Raw genomic sequence first — 22,484 nt, 5'->3', positions numbered from 1 at the left:
TGCAAGCACCCGTGACCTCCTTGACCGGACCTCCTAGCCCTCTCATGTTCCACGTGACTATCCTTACTGGGAGTCTCTCATCACCACCACCACCACCAGTCCCCCCCCTTTCTTATCCACCATCATCATACCACCGGGCCCTTCCCAATAAGCCTGACCCACCCCTGTCCATTGTTAACATCAAACCACCCCCCCCACCTTTGCCCCTGAAACAACATCTCCCAGCAAACCTGCTGCATTTTGCCAGCAGTTTCCATCTTTAGTTCAGATTTCCAGCATCTGCAGTATTTTGATTTTAAGCATCAATTCCTCATTTTAGTTGGAGGCCAATATTTGATTAGCCTTTCAAATTTATTTTTGTGCTTGCATAATAGCTTTCAGTGATTTGTGAATTCAGGCACCTAAATCCCTTTGTTCCTCCAAAGCTGATTATCTCTCGCATATAATATTCTGTTTCGTCTTTCTCTGAAGACAATTGCCAAAATAAACATGAACTGCCAAACATTTGACTGCTCATTTATTGTTTGCATACCCATTTGTATACTCTTGCTCCATTCTCTCCAATGCTTGCTCTTTGTGATCGGTAACATACTTAAAATTATGCACTATTATTTTAATTTTTTCAGGTACAACAGGGTAGAACTGGGAACTCTGAGAAAGAACCAGAGATACCACCCCCTAAGATGGACTTCCCTTCCCCTCCAAATCGTTTCAGAGCAGGACCTCCACCCAACAGGTCAGAATTTAGACAAAGGCAGGTCCAGTAAAAGTTTTCTACTTTCTTCTCGTCGTTGTTGCTTATGTTAATAAAGCATAGTAGATATGAAATTTTGGCATTTTGTCCATTTAAAATGTGCTTTAAAAATTGCAGTGTGTCCAGAAAAACATTTTGAGCTATGAGTGCCATGGTGAAATACTTGGTTAAAATTAAGAGCTATTGTAATTAAGGTGGTGAATTTAGAATATCGGACACCCGTGACTTGGATATATATCTCTGGTTCTTCACTGTTGCTGGATCAAAATCCTGAGTCTCCCTTCCTTTCACAGTGCTGTCAATATCACAGTGATATCTGAGGTCCAATATCTTGGGCTACTTTGATCTCATCATTTTCATAGAGAGTAAATTCCCCAAGGGAAGCAACCTGAATTTTGTTTCCCAATGTTTTCTTTCAAGGCCCATCTATGCTAGTTGTTTTTTAAAAAATTTGTTGATTTGAGAAACAGACACTGGATATCTTTCAGCTGTTTCTTGATTGAGCACTGTTCTCATTTCTATTCAACTTGCAAGGTAGTGATCTTTTTAATTAAACATCATTTTAAAAAACAAAACAAATTTAGAGTATCCAATTCATTTTTTCCAATTAAGGGGCAATTTAACGTGGCCAATCCACCTACCCTGCACATCTTTGGGTTGTGGGGGTGAAACCCACGCAGACATGGGGAGAATGTGCAAACCCCAGACAAACAGTGACCCAGGGATTCGAACCCGGGTTCTCAGCGCTGCCCTCCCAGTGGTAACCACTGCGCCCCTAGATTTAAGTAAATTAACTGAGCTCGCTGAAACTGGCAAAGTTTCATCTGCAAACAGGTCGGCGAAACGTGCAAATCCCTTCTCCCTCCACAAGGCAAGTGCCGAGACTAGCATGGAGGGTAAAAATAAGTTGTAATTGCAAATAGGGTCCAGTAGGGAAGGAACAGAAAGCTTAAAGTATTGAGAAATTGTTTCCATATTCTTCAAGTGGATATCACAATGGGGTTTAATGTGAATTTTGAGGGGGAGAAGGGAAGTGGAGCACAGACCAAGACAGGAAGAGAAGATGAGCAACAGGAATTTGCCTCCATAAGGCACCAGTTCAAGCTTGGGTCTTGTCATCATGTCAGGATTCTTTGAATATTTGCTGCCCAATAATAATACAATAAATTAGGAAGCGGTAGACCATTGACTCGTCTCTCCCTCCGAAGTATAGCTCTGTGGGCTTTCAGGGATCTGCCCACCCAGAAGAACAAGGATATTGGTTTGTTAACTCTGACAAAAATGACTTTGGTAGGAAGATGGGGAGACTTTGGAAAAGAAACAAAAAATGTTCATTTTTATGGAATGAATTTTACCAGCTACAGACAGCGGTAAACAATCACAGTGGTGCAAATCCACTTTAACTTTGGCAATCAGGCTCGCTTTTATGAAGCGTCAGAGAGGCATGTTGTTGCCTATGTAATGAATGCTGGCAGCAGATATGCGGAATGGCAGAGCACCTGGGGGATTTGTTTGATGCTGGAGTTGACTAGAAAACATTCGCTTTTGTTAATGTTCAGTTTTTAGCCAGAAAAACAGCTAACTGTGCTGAGAATTTTCATTATGCTGTCGACACAAGAAACGGGATTTGTAATGTATAAAAGGAAGTCATCAGTATACAAGGATGCACAATGTTCCACACCAGCTTGATGGATGACCTTCAGTGTCGATGTCTTCAGGACTATTGATCAGGGTAATGTTTCTAAAGCAAAGAGCAATAGGGACAGGGAGCATCCCTGATGGGTTTGGGGGAAAGTACCCAATGAAGGGAGGTAGTGTACATACTTGCGGTGGGGAGGTGTATAAGAGGCAGATCCATCAGATAAATTTTTGGCCAAACCCAAATCTGCCCATGATTGTAAACCAATAATCCCATTCCACTAGGTCGCAAGCCTTCTCCGCATTCAGGGAGACGCCCACCTCGAGCAGTCGAGGCAGCTGTGGAAAGAATGACGTTGAGGTGACTGGTTACGTTTGCAGATAATTGGAGACCCTTTACGAAGCCAGTTTGGTCCTCCGAGATTATGTTCGGGAGACATGGCTCCAAACGATACGCCAACACCTGAGCTAGTAACTTTACATCTGCATTTAGGCAATAAATCAATGAGAGTCGCACTTTTTAGACGAAGTGAAATAGAGGCTTTAACCATAGAAGTGCAGAAGGAGGCCATTCGACCCATCAAGTCTGCACCGACCTTCTGAAAGAGCACCCGACCTCTGCCCAATCCCCCATTCTATCCCTGTAGCCCAACCTATTATTTTGCATAGCCAATCCACCTAACCTGGACATCTTTGGACTGTGGGAAGATACCTATGCAAACACTGGGAGAACATGAAAAGTCCACGCGGTCACCCGAGGTCGGAATCGAACCCGGGTTTCTGGCGCTGTGTGGTAGCTAATCACTGTGTTACCGTGCTGCCAATTGAGTTAATGTAGGATTGGATTTGTTTATTGTCACGTGTACCGAGGTACAGTGAAAAGTATTTTTCTGCAAGCAGCTCAACAGATCATTCAGTGCATGGGAAGAAAAGGGAATTAAACAGACTTCAAGAAAATACATGAGAATACATAATAGGGCAACACAATATATACAATGTAACTACATAAGCATTGGCATCGGATGAAGCATACATGGGTGTAGTGTTAATTAGGTCAGTCCTTAAGAGGGTCATTTAGGAGTCTGGTGACAGTGGGGAAGAAGCTGTTTTTGAGTCTGTTCGTGCGTGTTCTCAGACTTCTGAATCTCCTGCCCGATGGAAGAAGTTGGAAAAGTGAGTAAGCCGGGTGGGAGGGATCCTTGATTATGCTGCCTGCTTTCCCCCGGCAGCGGGAGGTGTAGATGGAATCAATGGATGGGAGGCAGGTTCGTGTGATGGACTGGGCGGTATTCACGACTCTCTGAAGTTCCTTGCGGTCCTGGGCCGAGCAGTTGCCATACCAGGCTGTGATACAGCCCGATAGGATGCTCTCTATAGTGCATCTGGAAAAGTTGGTGAGGGTTAATGTGGACATGCCGAATTTCCTTAGTTTCCTGAGGAAGTATAGGCGCTGTTGTGCTTTCTTGGTGATAGCGTCGACGTGAGTGACCAGGATAGATTTTTGGTGATGTGCACCCCTAGGAATTTGAAACTGCTCACCATCTCTACCTCGGCTCCGTTGATGCTGACAGGGGTGTGTACAGTACTTTGCTTCCTGAAGTCGATGACCAGCTCTTTAGTTTTGCTGGCATTGAGGGAGAGATTGTTGTCGTTACACCACTCCGCTAGGTTCTCTATCTCCCTCCTGTATTTGGACTCGTCGTTATTCGAGATCCGGCCCACTATGATCGTATCGTCAGCAAACTTGTAGATGGAGTTGGAACCAAGTTTTGCCATGCAGTCGTGTGTGTACAGGGAGTAGAGTAGGGGGCTAAGTACACAGCCTTGCGGGGCACCGGTATTGAGGACTATTGTGGAGGAGGTGTTGGTGTTCATTCTTACTGACTGTGGTCTGTTGGTCAGAAAGTCAAGGATCCAGTTGCAGAGTGGAGAGCCAAGTCCTAGGTTTTGGAGCTTTGATATGAGCTTGGCTGGGATTATGGTGTTGAAGGCGGAGCTGTAGTCAATAAATAGGAGTCTGATGTAGGAGTCCTTGTTTTCGAGATGCTCTAGGGATGAGTGTAGGGCCAGGGAAATGGCGTCTGATGTGGACCGGTTGCGACGGTATGCGAATTGAAGTGGGTCAAGGCGTTCCGGGAGTATGGAGGTGATGCGCTTCATGATCAGCCTCTCGAAGCACTTCATTACAACTGACGTCAGGGCCACCGGGCGGTAGTCATTGAGGCACGTTGCCTGGTTCTTCTTTGGTACCGGTATGATGGTGGTCTTCTTGAAGCAGGTGGGGACCTCGGAATGGAGTAGGGATAGGTTAAAGATGTCTGTGAATACCTCTGCCAGCTGGTATGCGCAGGCTCTGAGTGCACGACCAGGGATCCCGTCAGGGCCCATCGCCTTCCGTAGGTTCACTTTCAGGAAGGCTGATCTGACTTCGGAAACTGTGATGGTGGGTATGGGTGAATTATTGGTTGCTGGGGCACTCGATAGCGAATTGTTGGTTACCTGCTCAAACTGAGCATAGAATGCATTAAGTTCATCGGGGAGGGGTGCACTGCTGCCAGAGATACTGCTCGGCTTCGCTTTGTAGCCCGTTATGTTGTTTAGTCCTTGCGACCGCCGAGAGTCTGTCTGTGACTCTAGCTTAGTTTGATATTCTCTCTTGGCATCTCGGATGGCTTTGCGGAGGTCGTACCTGGATTTCTTGTATAGGACAGGGCCGTCTGCCTTGAACGCCTCAGATCTGTCCTTCAGTAGGGAGTCAATCTTGCGGTTGAGCCATGGTTTCCGGTTGGGGAACATACGTACTGCTTTCTTTGGCACGCAGTCGTTCACACATTTGCTGATGAAGTCTGTGACGGTGGTGACATACTCATTTAAGTTAGTCGCTGAGTTCTTAAACATGGACCAGTCCACTGTCTCCAAGCAGTCACGTAAGAGCTCTTCTGTCTCCTCGGACCAGCACTGCACAACCTTCTTAGCTGGATTCTCCTGCTTGAGTTTCTGCTTGTAAGCCGGGAGAAGGAGCACAGTCTTATGGTCTGATTTCCCAAAGTGCGGTCGGGGGATGGAACGGTAGGCGCCCTTGATTTTTGAGTAGCAGTGGTCAAGAGTGTTGTCGCCCCTGGTGGTACAGGAGATGTGCTGGTGGAATTTTGGCAGTACACTCTTGAGGTTGGCTTTTTTGAAGTCTTGTTGAAGGGGGTAGGGAGTCATGAGATAACCAGTCGTTGAACACATCTAGCAGCAAGGGCGCAGGTTGAGTGTAGAGCCTTTTGTAAAAATATATAGGGAAGCCATCGGGGCCTGAAGCTTTACCGCTCTGCATCAACCCAATACAGTTTGCTATCTCGTCCCAGCACCAGGGGTCATCTAAGCCTCTACTGTCTACGTCTACAGAAGGGATGTCTAAATTATTTGGAAAGTTAACCATTGCCAAGACATCTGAAGGAGGATCAGATTTGGTGGTTATAATAAAAGGAAGTGAAGTCTGATTAATATCAGAGAGGTTGGTAGTGAGGTTATGGGAGGAGTCGTGTATCTGGGAAGTTGTGTAAATTGGAAGCAGATTAGCACCTGAGAAGATGTACCAGTAGATGACATGCTCTATCCCAGTGTTCAGAAAGAGTCTCCTTTGACCGTTGTAACATGCGCACCACGTTACTGGTGGAGAATAAATTGAGAGTGAAGAGGGGGAGCAATGGAATATTGCCAATCTATTTCTAAACTTGAATCCACTAATTCTTGCTGTTTCAATTTTCTGTTTGATGAGATATGCATTATGGGAGATTGTTTCCTCGAAGGACTGACTTAAGGGTCTCCCACAATATTGAAGGGGTGGTGGAATCAAACTTATTTGTTTATAATTCAGTTGTCTGCGATATAGACTTGCAAAATTTCCTGTGAAATAATAGGGCTGTATTGAACCTCCATTAGCCTTGGATGTAAGAACTCCAGTCTAGGGAATGGGCTGCGTGATCTGATATAACAATGACCGAATAATCAGCGACGCCTACTGCAGGGAGAAGAGCTTTGTCTCGGAAATAATAGTCAATACATGAACTAGTGTGGTGGACACAGGAATTATAGAAGTCTCATGCCTGAATTTAGGAAACACCAAGGGTCCATGCATCCCACGAGTCATGAAGGAAGAGAGAGCCGTGGAAACATCAGAAGGGGCAAGGGACTTGTACGATCTAACTTTGGGTCCAAGACCAGTTCAAGTCCCCTCCGAAGATAAGATGATGGGTGTCCAAACTGGGAAGGGAGGATAGAAGCTAAGTGCTAAATTTTATGCCATCCCAGGTGGGAACACAAACATCAACAAGCTACAGGGGTTTGACGAAGCATGTCATTTACTATTGTGTACCATCTGTCAGGGTCTGAGATTACATTTGAGGAGGAAAATTGGACCCTCTTGTTTATCAGAATCGCTGTTCCCCTGGACTTGCCGTTAAAGCTAGAGTGAAAAACCTGGCCAACCCACGCTTTGCGTAGTCTGGTGTGATCTTGAATACAAAGATACATTTCTTCAAGGAATGTCGCGTCTGCATTGAGGGTCTTGAGATGTGCGAACACGGAGGGTTTTACTGGGCCATTTAACCCCATAACGTTGCATGTAACTTCTAATCAGGGCCCCATACTGCCCTGAATGCCGACATTGATCATGACTATGGGGGATTTTACAAGAGAATGAACAAGTGGAGAGGTAAGGAATCAAAGCCCTGATGGCCTATGGCATCATGAGAATGGTCAAATGTAAAGAGAATACTGATTACTGTCAACATCACTTCCAAACTGCTGGAACAAAAACTCAACAGTGAGATGATAAACTTGTAACTAAAACACATGATTCAAATTCTAAGCCTGTCAACAAAAATAGGGCGAACAGCAGGTATTTTGCCTTGTACGACATCCGTTAACTAATCAACATTGTTGATACGGTATTGCCTCAATGAAGAAATAAAAAATGGCCCTACTTAATACGCCATTCAATGGTTGCTCATTCTAACTGCGTGGTGAAAATTGGGTGAAATTATACAAAACAGCATGGTGGGTGCAATTGTATAAAACAATCATCCGAGCATGCCCTTGATTCGCGCATATTAAGTGGACAACGCAGGTATTAAAGAAAAGAAGAGATAGGATACCCAGAAACAAACATAACACCAGTTGAACAACCCTTTAAGAGTCAAGTTTATGCCTCTGTAGGAAGGAGTCTACCTCACTCGATGCGTCGAAAACAGTCCTTTCCGTTGAAAGTGAATCAAAGACCGGCAGATTAGATCATCCCAAAGCCAATTCTTTTTTGTACAGTGTGGAATTGATGCTGTTAAATGCAGCTCTCCGCTTAGCAAGGTCCATGTTCATGTCTTGATATATCTGAATAGGGTGACCCCGGTAGCTGAAGTCACGGTATTCTCTTGCCCATCAAAAAAACAATTCTTTGTCTTTGTAGCTGTGGAACCGGGCAATGATGGCTCATGGGGAGTCACTTGGGCGAGGTTTTGACCGAAGGGTACAGTGGGCCTGATCCAGTTTAAAGTTTGGACATAAACTGAGTAGTGGTGGGCTTCAGACCCTTCTAGTAACCCCTTCTAGTTCATAGGTTCTGCCATCTGAACCAGTTCTCCAGGTCATCAATTCTATTTCGCAGCGCCATTTTCTCTTGACTTAGCGCAGTCAGCTCAGGCTCGAGTACATTGATCCTGTCGCTGTGGTCAGAGAAGGTCATTTCCATATCTGTGAAGGCTAGGCAAGTGGAGTCGAGGGAGGATCGGATGGGGACCAGGGCCGCCACCTGTGAATTTTTTGGCTCCAGAGCTGAACTTCGTCGAAAGTTGTTCAACTCGGTGATCAGAATTTTGATAAGTGTTGGATGTTAGAGCGCAGGAGAGGTGGCCGGCATCTTGGTTGCATCCGGATCGGCCTTGGCATCTGTTTCTGATTTTGGCCAAAATGCTTTTCTCTTTTTGGCATTCTTGGAAGAAGTTTGTTGCTTACTCCGTCTCAACAGACTGAGCGCCAAAAAAGGGAGAAAAGGCAAGATTGTCGGGAGAGCTACCATACGTGCATGCTTCACCTACATCGTGCAACTGGAAGTTCTGCGGTGATCTTTTGATTTGGGTAATGTTCTTGCAACCTATGGATATACTTTACTCAACTTGATATTCAATTTATAATGTTCGTGAGAATTTGTGTTGCTGATGGGAAGCATGCTTTTCTAAAGTGTGATGGAACTGTCAAGTTATTTCTATTCTCTTCCCAGTGCTGCCACTTTTCCAACAGAAACCTGTATTCCAGACAGTAAAAATCAATATTTTGGCAGCAAAATCAGTATTTTCATTTCACTGATAAAATGCCCACCAATCTAAAGTACAGCTTTATGCCTTTTTTGCACAAATCTAAAACGTGAATGGAAAATGCAAATCTCATGCTCTTACATGCATGTACATCATCATGAGTGGGTGTTTTTATAAGTTTCAAACATTCAGTACATCTTAAGAATGAAAACTCTGAGGGCAGCACGGTGGTTAGCATTGCTGCCTACAGCTCTGAGGACCCGGGTTCGAATCCCTGGCCCCATGCCTGCGTGGGTTTCACCCCCACAACCCAAAGATGTGCAGGATAGGTGGATTGGCCATGCTAAATTGCTCCTTAATTGGATAAAATAATTGGGTACTCTAAATTTATTAAGAAAAAGAATGAAAACTCTGATCAAAATATTCACCTTTTCACTTGATGTTATACACTAGTATCAGAGCTCCGTTCAACCTTACTGAAGCAGCTCTTTTGCATTTGTCAAACAGTCTTGCAGTCAACTGCTTTCATGTGAAATAATCCTTCAACCTGCACTACATCTTAATTTCAGAGATTACCTCTGTTTTACTTGGGTATGTGCATGTAGCTTTTTTATATCTATCAAGCAGTTTTGCATTGAATTGCATGTTGTGACAGCACTGTCCTTTGGCTTGAGAGTAAACTTTCTGGGTTAGGAAGTCAAAGTGTCTTGGTTCCTAAACTGGGCCAAAAGTCCATAGGACATAGGAGCAGAATTAGGCCACTCGGCCTATCGAGTCTGCTCCGCCATTCGGTCATGGCTGATATGAACTCAGTGGAGTTCTTCCTGACCAGACTAAAGATTTGTTTATCTTCGGCATTAATATGCGCGATTGACAAGACTGCCAGCAAGATTTTTGGAAGATGACGCTACTTCAGCTCACTGGTTGATTTTCCCCTCAGTTGGGAGATACCCACCCAAATTTCATCTGATCGTTTTGTCTAATGCAATACCTTCCAATGTGTCAACCTGGATTTGAGCAAATTCCACTTCTATTCCTGCACATCTTTACATGGAATCGCTTTGCAAAGTAACAAACTGATGTCAAGTTTTCCTCCATCCGCCAGGCTCGGCCTTTTTTGATGCCTTTTTTGCTTTCCTTCTGTTGATGTTTGTAACTGTTTACAATGCCAAAAAACTACCTCAATAAAATTGTTTGTATAAAAAAAAATAGTTTTCCTCCATCCTCCCCCTTGGATTTGCCACTCTGGCATGTTGGAGCAATTCATCCTGAAGGGGAAATTTGATGGTCGTATAGTAACACACTGCAACATAGTACTTTCGTACTGATGAGTAGAAGTTACTCCCATCTTGCGTGGTGAGATGTCCCGTCGCAGAAACTGACTGGATTGTTCACCAACAATGAGGTCTTCATTGGACGTCTGATTGAAGTTGTCCTTGTACATGCAGTTAGCAGGCAATGTAACACTGGAAATTGCTACAGGTTTCACAAGGCAACAAGTCCTGAAGAAAGTCAAGTAACTTCTGATGTATCTTGGGAGCTTATACTTGGAGCTCTAGAGTGAGCATGTTGAACTTTGGAAGTATATATTGGAGAAAGACACAATACAGCTTGTTTCTGTCACAAAGCTTTGCGTAAATCCCAGCAGCTTTGCCATGGGATGGCTATGCTGTTGTATTAGCAACAGGGCTGCTAGCTGTGGGAGACTCCTTGTTTCCAGCACTTGAACTGCTGCTGTTTCCATCTTTCTTACTGTGGCCAGTCTTGCGACCATGCACAATGGAAGCGGTTTTCGGAACAGATCCTGCACTGGGCTTCTTGGGCCTCACTGTTGCAGGGACCTGTTTCCTGACAGCAGCTAAAACCAGGCAACGGCGCTTTGCTTTCACAACATGAATTGTGTGTGTGCGTGCACATAGCATCGGGTGAAGCATACAGGGTGTAGTGTTAATGAGGCCAGTCCATAAGAGGGTCGTTTAGGGGTCTGGTAACAGTGGGGAAGAAGCTGTTTGTTAGTCTGTTTGTGCATGTTCTCAGACTTCTGTATCTCCTGCCCGATGGAAGAAGTTGGAAGAGTGAATAAGCTGGGTGGGAGGGGTCTTTTATTATGCTGCCTGCTTTCCCCAGGCAGCGGGAGGTGTAGATGAAGTCAATGGATGGGAGGCAGGTTCGTGTGATGGACTGGGCGGGGTTCATGACTCTGAAGTTTCTTGCGGTCCTGGGCCGAGGAGTTACCATACCAGGCTGTGACGCAGCCAGATAGGATGCTTTCTATGGTGCATCTGTAAAAGTTGGTAAGAGTTGATGTGGACATGCCGAATTTCCTTAGTTTCCTGAGGAAGTATAGGTGCTGTTGTGCTTTCCTGGTGGTAGCGTCGACGTGGGTGGACCAGGACAGATTTTTGGAGATGTGTACCCCAAGGAATTTGAAACTGCTAACCATCTCCACCTCAGCCCCGTTGATGCTGACAGGGATCTGTAAAATGCTTTGCTTTCTGAAATCAATGACCAAGTCTTTAGTTTTGCTGGCATTGAGGGATCGATTGTTGTCGCTGCACCACTCCACTAGGGCACAACTTTGTGGGCTGAAGGGCCTGTACTGTTCTATGTTCTCAATCTCCCTCCTGTATTCTGACTTGTCGTTATTCGAGATTCGGCCCACTATGGTCGTATCATCAGCAAACTATTGTGGAGGAGGTGTTGTTGTTTATTCTTGCTGATAGTGGTCTGTGGGCTAGAAAGTCAAGGATCCAGTTGCAGAGTGAGGAGCCAAGTTCTAGGTTTTGGAGCTTTGATATGAGCTTGGCTGGGATTATGGTGTTGAAGGCGGAGCTGTCGTCAATAAACAGGAGTCTGATGTAGGAGTTCTTGTTGTCGAGATGCTCCAGGGATGAGTGTAGGGCCAGGGAAATGACGTCTGTTGTGGACCGGTTGCGGTAGTACGCGAATTGCAGTGGGTCAAGGCGTTCTGGGAGTATGGAGATGATGCGCTTCATGACCAACCTCTCAAAGCACTTCATTCCGACTGAAGTCAGGGCCACCAGACGGTAATAGAACATAGAACATTACAGCACAGAACAGGCCCTTCGGCCCTCGATGTTGTGCCGAGCATTGTCCGAAACCAAGATCAAGCTATCCCACTCCCTGTCATTCTGGTGTGCTCCATGTGCCTATCCAATAACCGCTTGAAAGTTCCTAATGTGTCCGACTCCACTATCACAGCAGGCAGTCCATTCCACACCCTAACCACTCTCTGAGTAAACAACCTACCTCTTACATCCCTCCTATATCTCCCACCCTGAATTTTATAGTTACGCCCCCTTGTAACAGCTACATCCACCCGAGGAAATAGTCTCTGAACGTCCACTCTATCTATCCCCCTCATCATCTTATAAACCTCTATTAAGTCGCCTCTCGCCCTCCTCCGCTCCAAATAGAAAAGCCCTAGCTCCCTCAACCTTTCCTCATATGACCTATCCTGCAAACCAGGCAGCATCCTGGTAAATCTCCTTTGCACCCTTTCCGATGCTTCAACACCCTTCCTATAATGAGGTGACCAGAACTGCACACAATACTCCAAATGTGGTCTCACCAGGGTCATGTCTAGTTGCAGCATAACCCCACGGCTCTTAAACTCAAGCCCCCTGTTAATAAACGCTAACACACTATAAGCCTTCTTCACGGCTCTATTCACTTGAGTGGCAACCTTCAGAGATCTGTGGACATGAACCCCAAGATCTCTCTGTTCCTCCACATTCCTCAGAACCCTGCCATTAACCCTATAATCCGCATTCAAATTTTTTCTGCCAAAATGAATCACCTCGCACTTATCAGGGTTAAACTCCATCTGCCATTTTTCGGCCCAGCTCTGCATCCTATCAATGTCTCTTTTGCAGCCTACAACAGCCCTCCACCTCATCCACTACTCCACCAATCTTGGTGTCATCAGCAAATTTACTGACCCACCCTTCAGTCCCCGCCTCCAAGTAATTGATAAAAATCACAAATAGCAGAGGACCCAGCACTGATCTCTGTGGTACACCGCTGGTAACAGGTCTCCAGTCCGAAAATTTTCCATCAACCACCACCCTTTGTCTTCTATGTGATAGCTAGTTACTTATCCAATTGGCCAAATTTCCCTCTATCCCACACCTCCTTACTTTCTTCATGAGCCGACCATGGGGAACCTTATCAAACACCTTACTAAAATCCATGTATACGACATCAACTGCTCTACCTTAATCTACACACTTAGCTACCCCCTCAAAGAATTCAATCAAATTTGTGAGGCAAGACTTGCCCTTCACGAATCCGTGTTGACTATCCCGGATTAAGCTGCATCTTTCCAAATTGTCATAAATCCTATCCTTCAGGACCTTTTCCATTAACTTACCGACCACCGAAGTAAGACTAACTGGCCTATAATTACCAGGGTCATTCCTATTCCCTTTCTTGAACAGAGGAACAACATTCGCCACTCTCCAGCCCTCTGGCACTAACCCCGTGGACAGTGAGGACCCAAAGATCAAAGCCAAAGGCTCTGCAGTCTCATTCCTTGTCTCCCAAAGAATCCTTGGATATATCCCATCTGGCCCAGGAGACTTGTCGACCCTCAGGTCTTTCAAAATTGCTAATACATCCGTACTCAGAACATCCTTGAGGCACGTTGCCTGGTTCTTCTTTGGCATTGGTATGATGGTGGTCTTCTTAAAGCAGGTGGGGACCTCGGAGCGCAGTAGGGACAGGTTAAAGTTGTCCGTGGACACATCTGCCAGCTGGTCCTGCAGGCTCTTAGTGCACGACCAGGGATCCCTTCCGGAGCCGCCGCCTTCCGAGGGTTCACTTTCAGGAAAGCCGAACTGACTTCGGAAGCTGTGATGATGGGTACGGGTGTGTTATGGGCTGCTGGGGCACTCAACAGCGGATCGTCGGTTTCCTGCTCGAACCGAGCATAAAATGCATTGAATTCATCAGGGAGGGGTGTGCTGCTGCTGGAGATACTGCTCGGCTTCGCTTTGTAGCCCTTATGTTGTTTAGTCCTTGCCACAACCGCTGAGAGTCTGTCTATGACTCTAGCTTTGTCTGATATTTTCTCTTGGCATCTCGGATGGCTTTGTCGAGGTCATACCTGGATTTCTTGTATCGGTCAGGGTCGCCTGACTTGAATGCCTCAGACCTTCAGTAGGGAGCCTGCGATTGAGCCATGGTTTCCGGTTGGGGAGCATACGTACTGCTTTCTTTGGCACGCAGTCGTCCACACATTTGCTGATGAAGTCTGTGACAATGGTGGCATTCCCATAAGTTGGTCGCTGAGCTCTTAAATATGGACCAGTACACTGTCTCCAAGCAGTCACGTAGGGGCTCTTCTGTTTCCTCGGACCAGCACTGCACGACCTTCTTAGCTGGATTCTCCCGCTTGAGTTTCTGCTTGTATACCGGGAGAAGGAGCACCGTCTTATGGTCTGATTTCCCAAAGTGCGGTGTGCGGTCGGGGGATGGAACGGTAGGCGCCCTTGATTTTTGAGTAGCAGTGGTCAAGAGTGTTGTCGCCCCTGGTGGGACAGGAGATGTGTTGGTGGAATTTTGGCAGTACACTCTTGAGGTTGGCTTTGTTGAAGTCCCCGGCCACAATGAACAAGGCCTCCGGGTATTCTGTTTCATAGTTGTTTATAACTCTGCAATTCATCCAGCGCCTTCTTCACTTCTGCCTGGGGTGGGATGTAGACCGCTGTGATAATGGCTGAATTGAACTCGCGTGGAAGATAGTATGGGCAGCACTTCAGTCAGGTATTCCAGGTCCAGGGAGCAGTAGGTCGCCAGGGTTGCCACATCCAAGCACCAGGAGGAGTTGATGAGGAGGCAAACCCCTCCACCTTTCGCTTTGCCTGATGATGTGGTGCGGTCCGCCTGATGAATTGTGAAGCCTTCAGGTTGTATGGCCCATGGATATCCAAGAATTAAAATATCTGTGTTTTCTTTCTTCGCAAAACAAGTGCCATCATTGTGTACTCTCATCCTCTCTGCTGCATTGTCTGTAGAAAAGCATGTCACATTTTACTGTGGAATTTGGGGCAGCATGGTAGCACAGTGGTTAGCACAGTTGCTTCACAGCTCCAGGGTCCCAGGTTCGATTCCCGGCTTGGGTCACTGTCTGTGCGGAGTCTGCACGTTCTCCCTGTGTGTGCGTGGGTTTCCTCCCACAGTCCAAAATGTGCAAGTTAGGTGGATTGACTGCTAAATTGCCCTTAAATGTCCAAAAAAGGGTGGGTAGGGTTACAGGGATAGGGTGGAGATGTGGGGATAGGGTGGAGTCATGGGCTTGGGTCGTGTGCTCTTTCGAAGGGCCGGTACAGACTCGATGGGCTGAATGGCCTCCTTCTGTACTGTAAATTCTATGATTCTATGAATGTTGTTTTCCTGAAGAACATTGTCCAGAAGTTGGGAAAATGTTTTTGCCGCTTGATCTCTCTTTCGCTGTCGCTGTTCCAAGTAGCACATTGATTACCCTGTTCACATCTGCATCAAAGAACCAAACCAAACAATGATAGGATAGAGTTGTTCCTCCGCACCACGGTCAGAACTCTCATCGGTTGAGTTGGAGAACTGGGTTTGCCTGATTTTTCTGAAGGATGTCACCTTTATAGTCTTGGCCGTTGCTGTTAATTGGACTACATGAAGCAAACTTAGAAGCAATTGAACTGTCCGGAGACATCACTTTCACAACATCAGTCAAAGGATCGGCAGCAGAAAACTCCACATTGTCCTCAATCTGGAAATGTGTCATCAAAGTTCCTGCTCTTTTGACTGAGTAGTCTTTCTGTTGCATAAAAGGTCTGATGTCGTGAGTGCTTTCTGAAACTTGTGCCATTGCATGATGTTTCTTGGACCGCATATGTGCCTGTATGTCATTTGCTTCTCTGTGAGCGATGAAGTCCGATGAGCAGATGTTACATCGTGCAGTGCATTCATAGAATCATAGAATTTTATCAGTGCAGAAGGAGGCCATTCGCCCATCGAGTCTTCAAAGGCCCTTGCTCCGATAGAGAACCCTACTAGTCTCAATCCCGCCATTCCTAACCCTGTAACCCCACCAAGATTTGAGGGAATTTAGCATGGCCTGCACACTTGACTATGGGAGGAAACCGCAGCACCCGGAGGAAACCCATGCAGACACGGCGAGAACGTGCAAATTCCACACAAGTCACCCGCAGTCAGAATCAAGCCTGGGACCCTGTCGCTGTGAGGGAGCAGTGCTAACCACTGTGCCACCATGCCGCCATATTCATCCTTTCTCGATTGTACAATAAAGGACCATCTGGATGTATAGTCCTTGAAATTAGCACCGGATAATGAAGTCATGATCTCTACTCAACATTTCCATGGGTTTTCCTTCCAATACAATAGACAAACTGGTTTGAACTGATGCCTACTGGTAATTCCTATACAAACAGCCCTGCTGTGGCTAGCTTCTTCCCCATTTGACTAAGTCAGAACAAAAACAGCTGGCAATAACTCCCTAACAACTGCCAAACATTTTAAAATTGCATAAAATCCCACACACTGCACAGGAGAGCTCTCGCTTCTCTTCTCTTCTCTCTCTCTCTCTCTCTCTCTCTCTCTCTCTCTCTCTCTCTCTCTCTCTCTCTCTCTCTCTCTCTCTCTCTCTCTCTCTCTCTCTCTTCCCCCTCCCCCCCCCCCCCCCCCCCCCCCCCCGGCCATACCCCTCTTGCTTGAGTGGTGTGTGGGATTTGACCAAGTGTTGCTGTGGATTCCATATTTCCATGTGAGAAATCGTATTGCTGTATTCAAGCGGAAAACCTGTGTCAGTTGGCAGCGCTACCGTCCCCTCTGATAATCTGCCCAATCTGGAGGATATTTTATTATTGTGCAGAGGTTCAGGAGGGTCAAGAGCTTGTGAAACTATCATGATGATCTGATTTAGAAAGATTTGATGGTTTAAGATTTCCACTAAGTATTCTGAAATATGACTCTCTCTGCCCCTGACCTCTGCCTTTCAGCTATTGATTTTGTCGCTTCCAGGACTATTACTATTCCAATGCTCTCCTGACTGACCTCTCAGTTTCCATCCCCATGAACTTCAACTCATCCAAAACTGGTACACTAGGATACAGGAAGCAATTCCCCCTGTTCTCACTGACCTACATTTGCTCCTGATGCAGCCATGCCTCACATTTAAAATTCTCACCCTTGTGTTCAAATTCCTCTATGGCTAAGCCCCTCTCCATTTCGCTGGCCGTCTATAGCTCAGATCAGCAACCATCCAGGAGCTCAGAATTCACCCAACTCTAATGACCTGTACATGCATCACTTTGCTGCACCAGTGCTAGCTGAGCCTTCAGCTGTCTTAGTACTAAACTCTGGAATTATCTAGTACCCACCTCCCTCGACCCTCTTCTCTCCACACGCACCCTTCACTTCACCCCCACCACCCACTCTCCACTTTTTTATTTGTTTCTTAATACCTTCCTCGTTCTGATCAAACTTTTTTTCTCCTGTCCAAACATCTTCCTGTGTCAGATATTGTTGGCTAACTTCGGTGCAGCATGGTAGAACAGTTGCTTCACAGCTCCAGGGTCCCAGGTTCGATTCCCGGCTTGGGTCACTCTCTGTGCGGAGTCTGCACGTTCTCCCTGTGTCTGGGTGGGTTTCCTCCCACACTCCAAAGATGTGCAACTTAGTGGATTGGCCAAGCTAAATTGCCCGTTTGTGTCCAAAAAGGTTAGGTTGGGTTACAGGGATAGGGTGGCGGTATGGGCTTGAGTAGGGTGCTCTTTCCAGGGGCCGGTGCGGAATCGATGGGCAAAATGGCTTCCTTCTGCATTGTAAATTCTATGATTCTATGCAGCACCTTGTGTTAGTACATTAAAGGCACTCTGTAAACATAAGTTGTTATAAAGTAGTGGTCAGGAATTAAGTGATCAGAAACAGTTGCAGAAAAAGTGTAATTAAAATATAGAATCAATTTCAGCGAAACCATTGAAACAGGCATTGTAAATGGGTTGGGGGAAACTAGATCACTTCTGGAGGAAAAAGAGGATGGAGAGTTTTTACAGAAAACTGACATTGGGCTTGGTCTAAAGAGAGCTGATTTGTTGGTCCCAATGACTTTTATTTAGTATTTTGAAGTATATTCTTTCCCGAATACTATTTTAAATGAATGAATATTACTGCTGTTTTGAATCATTGTTTTTGCATAACATTTAAATTTTAATTTAATTTACCAATATTTTACTGTTTACTAATCAACTAGGCTATGTTTGTTGCTATTGCCTTAATTTATAATTTTTTTTCAGAAGGCTGTCTGGGTCCATAGAGGTTATTGGAGGTCAGTTAATTACCATTGCTCGTGTGGAGGGGCGCCGTCGCGACAGGGGTGGAGCCGATGAAAATGCCATCCAGGTTTGTCAGTACTTGTATACAATTTGATGTTTTACCTAAGTCACCTGGAGCATTTCAGAGGAATAATGGAGGTTACTTTTTAAAAATTCTAATTTCATCATGTGGATGGAGTAAATCAAATGATTACCTTTGTAAGAGCAAGTCTAGCCATGAGTAAGTTTTTAAAATCAAACTTACAAACAGTTTGAGAGCTCGAACTGTGGTTTTCATTTGAATATTTTTGTTGAGAGTGGTAAATTATGACATTGGTTATATATCAGGAAAGGTTTGCAGTTGTTGAAAATCTCAGGATGTACTCCATTCTGTAAGTGTCCTGCTTGAACTTTCATTGTTTTGCCGAATTGATTGTGAGAAAAGGAAGCATTGTCATAATTTGATGCAGAGTTCAGGGAGTAAGTTATTAAATCTAGCATTAAAATTCAAAATAATTCCAGCTGTTTCTCCCACACATTCAGTCTAACTGGTCCATGCTTTTTTTTTTTCTTTATTCTTGGCACGGGCAACATTTGTTGCCCATCAATACTTGGAACTTGCTAAGAGATAGTTGAGAAGCAGCCGCACGTAGACCAATAGATTTCCTTCCCTAAAGTATATTAGTGAAGCGGATGGGTTTTTATGATGATCTATGATCATTTCATAGTCACCATCTCTGAGGCTAGCTTTCAATTTCAGATTTTATTAACTAATTGGAACTCCAATTGCTGTGGTGGGATTTGAACCCGTGTCCCCAGAGTATTAGATTACTAGTCCAGTGACAATACCACCACATCATTGTCTCTGATATTTATTGCTGGAATTTATGTTCCATATTAACTCATCTGCCTTTCCTCAGCTAGCCCATCAGCATACAAAGTCTGAACTTAATTAAATAATGGTAAATGCAGTGGTTTATAGAGATTTTGTAAGGAATCGGTCAGCAAGAGGCTATAATGACCCAGTCAAGCCTGCTCTGCCATTGAGAGAGAGCTTGACTGAACCATCATCAAGCCCCCTATTCCACCTTATCCCCATATCCATTGATTTCCTTAGTACCTAAAAAGATCTATCCAGCCTGTCTTGAATACATTCAACGACTGAATTCAAAAGATTCACAAGAGATTTGCCCTCGACTCGCTCCTAAATGGTTGAACCCCCCCCCACCTGAAACTGTGCCCCCCCCCCCCCCCCAAAAACTTAGATTCTCTATCCATGGAGATAGCCTCAACATTTGCCCTGTTAGGCCCTCTTAAGAATTTTATACATTACAATGAGATGACCTCTCACTCTTCTAAACTCCAGGGAACACAGGCTGATTATATTTAATCTCCCCTCCCAGAACAGTTCTCATCCCAGGAATCAATTTACTGAACGTTTGTTTCACCCCACTAAGACAAGTATAACGTTCCTTAGGTATGGAAAATAAAACTGTACACAGTACTCCAGGTGTGGTCTCAAGACTGATGTAATTACACCAAGGTTTCACTGCCTTATACTCTCTTTCAATAAAGACCAATATTCCAGTTGCTTACCAAATTGTTTATTGTACCCTGTATGTTAACTTGCTGTGGTTCATGTATAAGGACATCATAATCCTGCTACATACCAACATTTACTCATCTCTTTAGGGAAGAAGCGGGCAGTGCATAGGTGTAGTGGTAATGTCACCTTGGCGAGCAATTCAGAGGCAGCTAGTGAAATTTGAATTCAATTCATAAATCTGGAATTAAAAGCCAGTAATGGTGACCATTATTGTTTGTCATTAAAACCCTTCTGGCTCACTAATGTTCCTTTCCTGGTCTGGCCTACACATGATTCCAGACCGACAGCAATGTGGTTAACTGTTAAATTCCGTCTGAAATGGTCGAGCAAGTCAGAGGAATGAAAACGTCCGTACAACACAACGTTAACCCAGGCATCAGAAATGACAATGTCACACCCAGCCCTGTTTACCCTGCAAAATCTTCCTTACTAACATCTGGGGCCTGTGCCAAATTTGAGACAGCTGTCCCACGGACTAGCCAAGTCATTCTCGCTGAATCATACCATACCTGGGGGGGGTGTTTTCTAGAGCTGTTGGGGAGGGTTTAAACTAACGTGGCAGGGGGATAGGAACCGATGCAGGAAGTTGGAAGGTAGTAAAACAGGGACAGAAGCAAAAGCAACAGAAAGCTACTAAAAAAGCTATCAAGAAGAGTAAGATAGAGTATGAGAGTAAACTTGCTCAGAATATAAAAACAGACAGTAGAAGTTTTTATAAATATATAAGACAAAAAAGAGTGGCTAAGGTAAATATTGGTCCTTAAGAGGATGAGAAGGGAGTTTTAATAATGGGAAATGAGGAAATGGCTGAGGAACTGAACAGGTTTTTTGGGTCGGTCTTCACAGTGGAAGACACAAATAACATGCCAGCGACTGATAGAAATGAGGCTATGACAGGTGAGGACCTTGAGAGGATTGTTATCACTAAGGAGGGAGTGATGGGCAAGCTAATGGGGCTAAAGGTAGACAAGTCTCCTGGCCCTGATGGAATGCATCCCAGAGTGCTAAAAGAGATGGCTAGGGAAATTGCAGATGCACTAGTGATAATTTACCGAAATTCACTAGACTCTGGGGTGGTCCCGGTGGATTGGAAAATAGCAAACGTGACGCCACTGTTTAAAAAAGGAGGATGGCAGAAAGCAGGAAATTATAGGCCAGTGAGCTTAACTTCGGTAGTAGGGAAGATGCTGGAATCTATCATCAAGGAAGAAATAGCGAGGCATCTGGATAGAAATTGTCCCATTGGGCAGACGCAGCATGGGTTCGTAAAGGGCAGGTCATGCCTAACTAATTTAGTGGAATTTTTTGAGGACATTACCAGTGCAGTAGATAACGGGGAGCCGATGGATGTGGTATATCTGGATTTCCAGAAAGCCTTTGACAAGGTGCCACACAAAAGGTTGCTGCATAAGATAAAGATGCATGGCATTAAGGGTAAAGTAGTAGCATGGATAGAGGATTGGTTAATTAATAGAAAGCAAAGAGTTGGGATAAATGGGTGTTTCTCTGGTTGGCAATCAGTAGCTAGTGGTGTCCCTCAGGGATCCGTGTTGGGCCCACAATTGTTCACAATTTACATAGATGATTTGGAGTTGGGGACCAAGGGCAATGTGTCCAAGTTTGCAGATGACACTAAGATGAGTGGTAAAGCGAAAAGTGCAGAGGATACTGGAAGTCTGCAGAGGGATTTGGATAGGTTAAGTGAATGGGCTAGGGTCTGGCAGATGGAATACAATGTTGACAAATGTGAGGTTATCCATTTTGGTAGGAATAACAGCAAACGGGATTATTATTTAAACGATAAAATATTAAAGCATGCCGCTGTTCAGAGAGACTTGGGTGTGCTAGTGCATGAGTCACAGAAGGTTGGTTTACAGGTGCAACAGGTGATTAAGAAGGCAAATGGAATTTTGTCCTTCGTTGCTAGAGGGATGGAGTTTAAGACTAGGGAGGTTATGTTGCAATTGTATGAGGTGTTAGTGAGGCCACACCTGGAGTATTGTGTTCAGTTTTGGTCTCCTTACTTGAGAAAGGACGTACTGGCACTGGAGGGTGTGCAGAGGAGATTCACTAGGTTAATCCCAGAGCTGAAGGGGTTGGATTATGAGGAGAGGTTGAGTAGACTGGGACTGTACTCGTTGGAATTTAGAAGGATGAGGGGGGGATCTTATAGAAACATTTAAAATTATGAAGGGAAAAGATAGGATAGATGCGGGCAGGTTGTTTCCACTGGCGGGTGAAAGCAGAACTAGGGGACATAGCCTCAAAATAAGGGGAAGTAGATTTAGGACTGAGTTTAGGAGGAACTTCTTCACCCAAAGGGTTGTGAATCTATGGAATTCCTTGCCCAGTGAAGCAGTTGAGGCTCCTTCATTACATGTTTTTAAGGTAAAGATAGATAGTTTTTTGAAGAATAAAGGGATGAAGGGTTATGGTGTTCGGGCCGGAAAGTTGAGCTGAATCCACAAAAGATCAGCCATGATCTCATTGAATGGCGGAGCAGGCTCGAGGGGCCAGATGGCCTGCTCCTGCTCCTAGTTCTTATGTTCTTATACAATGTCCCAGATATCACCATCCCTGTGTATGGCTTGTCCCACTGGCAGAACGGGCACATCAGAGGTGGTGTCAGTGTACAAAAGAGTTGTGAGGGCATTGCCCTGGGAATCCTCAGCATTGACGCCTGACCCCATGAAGCCTCACGGATGAGGTCAAATATGGATAAGGAGACTACCTGCTGATTACAACTTACTACCCATCTCAACTGATGAATCAGTCCCCTTCCATGTTGAACACCACTTGGAGGACGAACTGAGGGTGGCAAGGACACAGAATGTGCTCTGGATGGAGGCTCCAATCTA

The 22,484-nt window shown here is 45.1% G+C and overlaps 1 protein-coding gene across 5 annotated transcripts in view; it reads left to right on the top strand.

Annotated features, from left to right (window-relative positions):
* The window catches only part of fip1l1a (FIP1 like 1a (S. cerevisiae)), a 127,391-nt gene that overhangs the window by 62,393 nt on the left and 42,514 nt on the right, over positions 1-22,484 (top strand). For 2 of the 5 annotated variants that reach the window (XM_038791178.1, XM_038791175.1), the window contains exons 8-9: positions 627-754; positions 18,003-18,108. In XM_038791178.1, coding sequence (XP_038647106.1) covers positions 627-754; positions 18,003-18,108 — 234 coding nt within the window. The remainder of the gene's footprint in view (positions 1-626; positions 755-18,002; positions 18,109-22,484) is intronic. The other 3 variants (XM_038791180.1, XM_038791179.1, XM_038791177.1) reach the window with 3 other exon arrangements.

The sequence above is a fragment of the Scyliorhinus canicula genome, chromosome 3, assembly GCF_902713615.1.
Source record: "Scyliorhinus canicula chromosome 3, sScyCan1.1, whole genome shotgun sequence".
In the NCBI taxonomy this organism is placed as follows: domain Eukaryota; kingdom Metazoa; phylum Chordata; class Chondrichthyes; order Carcharhiniformes; family Scyliorhinidae; genus Scyliorhinus; species Scyliorhinus canicula.
The sequence above is the reverse complement of the archived record's forward strand: the minus strand, read 5'-3'. Positions and strand labels throughout refer to the sequence as shown.